Source organism: Salmo salar, chromosome 07 (genome assembly GCF_965601325.2).
Source record: "Salmo salar chromosome 07, fSalSal1, whole genome shotgun sequence".
NCBI classification, from domain to species: domain Eukaryota; kingdom Metazoa; phylum Chordata; class Actinopteri; order Salmoniformes; family Salmonidae; genus Salmo; species Salmo salar.
This window is the reverse complement of record NC_138297.1, coordinates 69,132,501-69,140,000: the sequence shown is the minus strand read 5'-3', so window position 1 is coordinate 69,140,000 and position 7,500 is coordinate 69,132,501. Positions and strand designations below refer to the sequence as shown.

Sequence of the window (7,500 nt, the reverse complement as noted above, 5' to 3'; positions counted from 1 at the left end):
ACCCAGACAGTCCTGCAGAGAGGTAGGATACATCTGTCAATCAATCAATCACATGTCATTTCTATAGCCTGCCTTTAAACCTTTCCTACAGAGAGACAGTGAAGTAATAGGACCAGTAAAATATAGAGAGGTTTTCTTTTAGATGGAGCATCTTGTTTCCTTATCACCTCCAATACCTCAACTATATACTGATGGTCCTACCCCTCTGTGCACGCCAGATGGAGTGGTTATTTTGCAGAATATGAGTTGAATTTGTACCATTCCATACTCATTTAATATTGCTGAGTGTCTGGCGTAGAATGCATCTGAAATGACATGGTATACTCCATAGAGATGTCTAGATGTTCTATTTCATTCTGTGGTATACTCCATAGAGATGTCTAGATGTTCTATTTCATTCTGTGGTATACTCCATAGAGATGTCTAGATGTTCTATTTCATTCTGTGGTATACTCCATAGAGATGTCTAGATGTTCTATTTCATTCTGTGGTATACTCCATAGAGATGTCTAGATGTTCTATTTCATTCTGCGGTATACTCCATAGAGATGTCTAGATGTTCTATTTCATTCTGTGGTATACTCCATAGAGATGTCTAGATGTTCTATTTCATTCTGCGGTATACTCCATAGAGATGTCTAGATGTTCTATTTCATTCTGCGGTATACTCCATAGAGATGTCTAGATGTTCTATTTCATTCTGCGGTATACTCCATAGAGATGTCTAGATGTTCTATTTCATTCTGTGGTATACTCCATAGAGATGTCTAGATGTTCTATTTCATTCTGTGGTATACTCCATAGAGATGTCTAGATGTTCTATTTCATTCTGTGGTATACTCCATAGAGATGTCTAGATGTTCTATTTCATTCTGTGGTATATTCCATAGAGATGTCTAGATGTTCTATTTCATTCTGTGGTATACTCCATAGAGATGTCTAGATGTTCTATTTCATTCTGTGGTATACTCCATAGAGATGTCTAGATGTTCTATTTCATTCTGTGGTATACTCCATAGAGATGTCTAGATGTTCTATTTCATTCTGTGGTATACTCCATAGAGATCTGATTCTAACCTACTAGAACTGCGGCCAGTTATTCTATCAGGTATTCTATCTTAATCTGATTCTAGACCTGCAGCACAGTTAATAACAGCCTTATTTCTTATCCACTTGATTGGTTCTTCTGAGATCTGACCTTTTTTTTGTTTGTTTATCAAATAATGCATATGAAAAAGTAAAACCCCAGTTGATTGGTTTGCTACCTATCTCTAATCGATTTGATTGGTTGTGAAAAGTAAAAGAATGTAACTCCAGTTTGTCTGCTGTTTGTTTAGGCAGAAACGGACACACATATAGGGCCATGTCACTAGAGTCATACTGACTGGTTCGTCTGAGCTTTGACGTCGAGATATAACCATAGTTTGTGTTTGTAGATTACTGAAGCAATTGCCAAAACTTGAGATTTGACTGTCACACTAGCTAGGTTTCCAATTGGCGACAGATTTTCATGCGAATATAGAATAATTCTGCATAAAAACAATATGCTATTTTCCCCATCAGAGATGTTACCATGAAATGTAGTTGTTGCGGAAAAAAGGTAGTGCACGATAAAAATTACTTTTGTGGTTAAATTCCCCATGTACCGAGTACATGAATTATTTATCTAACATATACTTTACTCGCATAAAAAGGTTGGATGGAAACCTGGTTAGTGACTTCATAAAGATATAACTTAAAAAGTAACCACAGTTGGTCTGCTATGGCGATCGACTGACAAAACGTGTAGGCCTGAGAGACGCAACTATAATAACATGGAGTCAGGAAATGAATCTGTCAATGTAAAATGGAAGTCATATCCCAACGTGATGATTGAAACCTAGAGCACTGACATGGAATGGCTTGAATATCCTCCGGCCGACATCCTGATGAAGGTAGCCGGCGTAATGGACGGGGGATTTATGTTGGAAGCTGTTGAAAGCAATTATCAGAGGAAGTAGCCAATATGTCGTTAAAAGCGGTGGTAGTTTAATTGAGGCGATATAAAACACTGTCTGACCACGTGTGTGTGTGTGTGTGTGTGTGTGTATGTGTGTATGTGTGTGTGTGTGTGTGTGTGTGTGTGTGTGTGTGTGTGTGTGTGTGTGTGTGTGTGTGTGTGTGTGTGTGTGTGTGTGTGTGTGTTGGTTAGTGTAGATAGAATTGATGTGGAATATGTCTTTCCCGACCATGTCTTTATGCTGGTAGAGTAAATTAATCCAGACACTAGCTATCCATGTACAGAGAACACTAATTATTCAGATTCTAATTCATGTATTACCTCACAACCAAAGGCTGGTGCGTTAGCCTTCCTTACAGCACGGTAAGACTGTGATGTCGTGTGTGTACTTTGCAGGTGCGGGATTTTGCAGATAGGTGACCGTATCCTGTCTATAAACGGGATCCCTACAGAGGACAGCACCTTGGAAGAGACCAATCAGCTACTGAGAGACTCCAGCATCACCAGCAAGGTCTCGCTGGAGATAGAGTTTGACGTGGCAGGTACTGGACTCTACTGTACTCTACTGGGCTCTACTGTACTCTACAGGACTCTACTGTGCTCTGCTGGACTCTACTGTAGTCTACTGTAGTCTGCTGTACTCTACTGGACTCTACTGTACTTTACAGGACTCTACTGGACTATATTGGGCTCTACTGTAGTCTACTGTACTCTACAGGACTCTACTGTAGTCTACTGTACTCTACAGGACGCTACTGGACTCTATTGTGCTCTACTGTAATCTACTGTACTCTACAGGACTCTATTGTACTCTACTCTACGGGACACTACTATACTCTACTGTGCTCTACTATACTGGACTCAACTCTACTGGATTCTACTATACTGGACTCTACTGGACTATATTGTGCTCTACTGTAATCTACTGGACTCTACTGGACTATAGTGTACTCTACTGTAATCTACTGGACTCTACTGTACTCTACTGGACTCTACTCTACTGGACTCTACTGTAATCTACTGTACTCTACTGTAATCTACTGTACTCTACTATAATCTACTGTACTCTACTGGACTCTACTGGACTCTACTGGACTCTACTATACTCTGCTGTACTCTACTGTAATCTACTGGACTCTACTGTAATCTACTGGACTCTATTGTGCTCTACTATAATCTACTTGACTCTACTGTGCTCTACTGTAATCTACTGGACTCTACTGTACTCTACTGTAGTCTACTGGACTCTACTGGACTATATTGTGCTCTACTGTACTCTACAGGACTCTACAGGACTATACTGGACTACATTGTGCTCTACTGTAATCTACTGGACTCTACTGGACTATATTGTACTCTACTGTAATCTACTGGACTCTACTGTACTCTACTGGACTCTACTCTACTGGACTCTACTGTAATCTACTGTACTCTACTATAATCTACTGTACTCTACTATAATCTACTGTACTCTACTATAATCTACTGTACTCTACTGGACTCTACTGGACTCTACTGGACTCTACTATACTCTGCTGTACTCTACTGTAATCTACTGGACTCTACTGTAATCTACTGGACTCTATTGTGCTCTACTATAATCTACTGGACTCTATTGTGCTCTACTATAATCTACTGTAATCTACTGGACTCTACTGTGCTCTACTATAATCTACTTTAATCTACTGTACTCTACTATAATCTACTATTTTCTACTGTACTCTACTATAATCTACTATAATCTACTGTACTCTACTATAATCTACTGTACTCATAATCTACTATAATCTACTATAATCTACTGTAATCTACTGGACTCTACTGTGCTCTACTATAATCTACTATAATCTACTGTACTCTACTATAATCTACTATAATCTACTGTACTCTACTATAATCTACTATAATCTACTATAATCTACTGGACTCTACTGTAATCTACTATAATCTACTGTACTCTACTTGACTCTACTATAATCTACTGGACTCTATTGTGCTCTATTATAATCTACTATAATCTACTATAATCTACTGTAATCTACTGGACTCTACTGTACTGGACCGTACTGGACTAGACTGGATGTTTAGTGAACGTGGCTTATTGAACCTTGTTAGCTTTATAAGTAACCTTGAATGAGACTTGAAGACTTACATTATCATCAAGAGCAAAGCCTTTAGCTCAGAGGGTTAATTTGACTGATCTGGTATTGAAACACAGTCACATATGAACACTCTCCCTGTCCGTAGTGAAGCCCGCTGGTGGGGCCATTCCATCAAGGGGTTTCATCATCACATCTCAGACAAGCAATGATGTCTTCACAGCATCTTCCATGCTGGGTTTATCTGTGATGTGCTTATGGTTCACTCTGAACCAAAACACCCTACTCCCCAAGACAGACCATAATGACTTTGACATTGGGCCGTTGCTACGGGGACAGGCTTTATGTTCTTTATTCTGGTTATCAGAACCAATGTACTTTTGATTTCTGGTCCAAAATGTCCCCCCATTAGAAACCATTACAATCAAGAGCAGGCTGCAGAACAGGATGAGGACCGTTCCTTCAGCACTAATGGTTTGTTTAGGGTCACTACAGGCTGATAGCTAGAAGAGACTTGCAGCAGGCCTAGTCATCAGCAGAACTGTTCTGAGCCTCTGAAATGGCTAGTCATTTAATTCAACATTTCTGGATGCAGGGAGAGATGCAGGGAGGGAGTTTATGTCCTTTTGCTCCCAGGGAGAGACGAGTGTTCATGAATTATGTAGAGGGGATTGTAACAGAATCAGCCTTAATGTCTAATAGCTACATGATCTCTTTCTGCAGCTCCAGAGTTACTTTGTCTGTGTTACTGGCCTGGACTCTGTTAGTGAGTCTGTGTTACTGTCCTGGACTCTGTTAGTGAGTCTGTGTTACTGTCCTGGACTCTGTTAGTGAGTCTGTGTTACTGGCCTGGACTCTGTTAGTGAGTCTGTGTTACTGTCCTGGACTCTGTTAGTGAGTCTGTGTTACTGTCCTGGACTCTGTTAGTGAGTCTGTGTTACTGTCCTGGACTCTGTTAGTGAGTCTGTGTTACTGTCCTGGACTCTGTTAGTGAGTCTGTGTTACTGTCCTGGACTCTGTTAGTGATTCTGTGTTACTGTCCTGGACTCTGTTAGTGAGTCTGTGTTACTGTCCTGGACTCTGTTAGTGAGTCTGTGTTACTGTCCTGGACTCTGTTAGTGATTCTGTGTTACTGGCCTGGACTCTGTTAGTGAGTCTGTGTTACTGTCCTGGACTCTGTTAGTGAGTCTGTGTTACTGTCCTGGACTCTGTTAGTGAGTCTGTGTTACTGTCCTGGACTCTGTTAGTGAGTCTGTGTTACTGTCCTGGACTCTGTTAGTGAGTCTGTGTTACTGAGGGCTGGTAGCTGGTGGAGAACAGGACTGTTAGTGAGTCTGTGTTACTGAGGGCTGGTAGCTGGTGGAGAACAGGACTGTTAGTGAGTCTGTGTTACTGAGGGCTGGTAGCTGGTGGAGAACAGGACTGTTAGTGAGTCTGTGTTACTGAGGGCTGGTAGCTGGTGGAGAACAGGACTGTTAGTGAGTCTGTGTTACTGAGGGCTGGTAGCTGGTGGAGAACAGGACTGTTAGTGAGTCTGTGTTACTGAGGGCTGGTAGCTGGTGGGGAACAGGACTGTTAGTGAGTCTGTGTTACTGAGGGCTGGTAGCTGGTGGAGAACAGGACTGTTAGTGAGTCTGTGTTACTGAGGGCTGGTAGCTGGTGGAGAACAGGACTGTTAGTGAGTCTGTGTTACTGAGGGCTGGTAGCTGGTGGAGAACAGGACTGTTAGTGAGTCTGTGTTACTGAGGGCTGGTAGCTGGTGGAGAACAGGACTGTTAGTGAGTCTGTGTGACTGAGGGCTGGTAGCTGGTGGAGAACAGGACTGTTAGTGAGTCTGTGTTACTGAGGGCTGGTAGCTGGTGGAGAACAGGACTGTTAGTGAGTCTGTGTTACTGAGGGCTGGTAGCTGGTGGAGAACAGGACTGTTAGTGAGTCTGTGTTACTGAGGGCTGGTAGCTGGTGGAGAACAGGACTGTTAGTGAGTCTGTGTGACTGAGGGCTGGTAGCTGGTGGAGAACAGGACTGTTAGTGAGTCTGTGTTACTGAGGGCTGGTAGCTGGTGGAGAACAGGACTGTTAGTGAGTCTGTGTTACTGAGGGCTGGTAGCTGGTGGAGAACAGGACTGTTAGTGAGTCTGTGTTACTGAGGGCTGGTAGCTGGTGGAGAACAGGACTGTTAGTGAGTCTGTGTTACTGAGGGCTGGTAGCTGGTGGAGAACAGGACTGTTAGTGAGTCTGTGTTACTGAGGGCTGGTAGCTGGTGGAGAACAGGACTGTTAGTGAGTCTGTGTTACTGAGGGCTGGTAGCTGGTGGAGAACAGGACTGTTAGTGAGTCTGTGTTACTGAGGGCTGGTAGCTGGTGGGGAACAGGACTGTTAGTGAGTCTGTGTTACTGAGGGCTGGGTAGCTGGTGGGAGAACAGGACTGTTAGTGAGTCTGTGTTACTGAGGGCTGGTAGCTGGTGGAGAACAGGACTGTTAGTGAGTCTGTGTTACTGAGGGCTGGTAGCTGATGGAGAACAGGACTGTTAGTGAGTCTGTGTTACTGAGGGCTGGTAGCTGGTGGAGAACAGGACTGTTAGTGAGTCTGTGTTACTGAGGGCTGGTAGCTGGTGGAGAACAGGACTGTTAGTGAGTCTGTGTTACTGAGGGCTGGTAGCTGGTGGAGAACAGGACTGTTAGTGAGTCTGTGTTACTGAGGGCTGGTAGCTGGTGGAGAACAGGACTGTTAGTGAGTCTGTGTTACTGAGGGCTGGTAGCTGGTGGAGAACAGGACTGTTAGTGAGTCTGTGTTACTGAGGGCTGGTAGCTGGTGGAGAACAGGACTGTTAGTGAGTCTGTGTTACTGAGGGCTGGTAGCTGGTGGAGAACAGGACTGTTAGTGAGTCTGTGTTACTGAGGGCTGGTAGCTGGTGGAGAACAGGACTGTTAGTGAGTCTGTGTTACTGAGGGCTGGTAGCTGGTGGGGAACAGGACTGTTAGTGAGTCTGTGTTACTGAGGGCTGGTAGCTGGTGGGGAACAGGACTGTTAGTGAGTCTGTGTTACTGAGGGCTGGTAGCTGGTGGAGAACAGGACTGTTAGTGAGTCTGTGTTACTGAGGGCTGGTAGCTGGTGGGGAACAGGACTGTTAGTGAGTCTGTGTTACTGAGGGCTGGTAGCTGGTGGAGAACAGGACTGTTAGTGAGTCTGTGTTACTGAGGGCTGGTAGCTGGTGGGGAACAGGACTGTTAGTGAGTCTGTGTGACTGAGGGCTGGTAGCTGGTGGGGAACAGGACTGTTAGTGAGTCTGTGTTACTGAGGGCTGGTAGCTGGTGGAGAACAGGACTGTTAGTGAGTCTGTGTTACTGAGGGCTGGTAGCTGGTGGAGAACAGGACTGTTAGTGAGTCTGTGTTACTGAGGGC

At 43.8% G+C, this 7,500-nt stretch overlaps 1 protein-coding gene across 1 annotated transcript in view; it reads left to right on the top strand.

Moving 5' to 3' along the window:
* The window catches only part of LOC106576653 (glutamate receptor-interacting protein 1), a 153,629-nt gene that overhangs the window by 66,294 nt on the left and 79,835 nt on the right, over positions 1-7,500 (top strand). Inside the window, exons 6-7 of the mRNA XM_082977232.1 lie at positions 1-22; positions 2,396-2,541. The exon at positions 1-22 is cut by the window's left edge and continues 165 nt beyond it. Of these exons, the coding sequence (XP_082833358.1) occupies positions 1-22; positions 2,396-2,541 (168 nt within the window). The remainder of the gene's footprint in view (positions 23-2,395; positions 2,542-7,500) is intronic.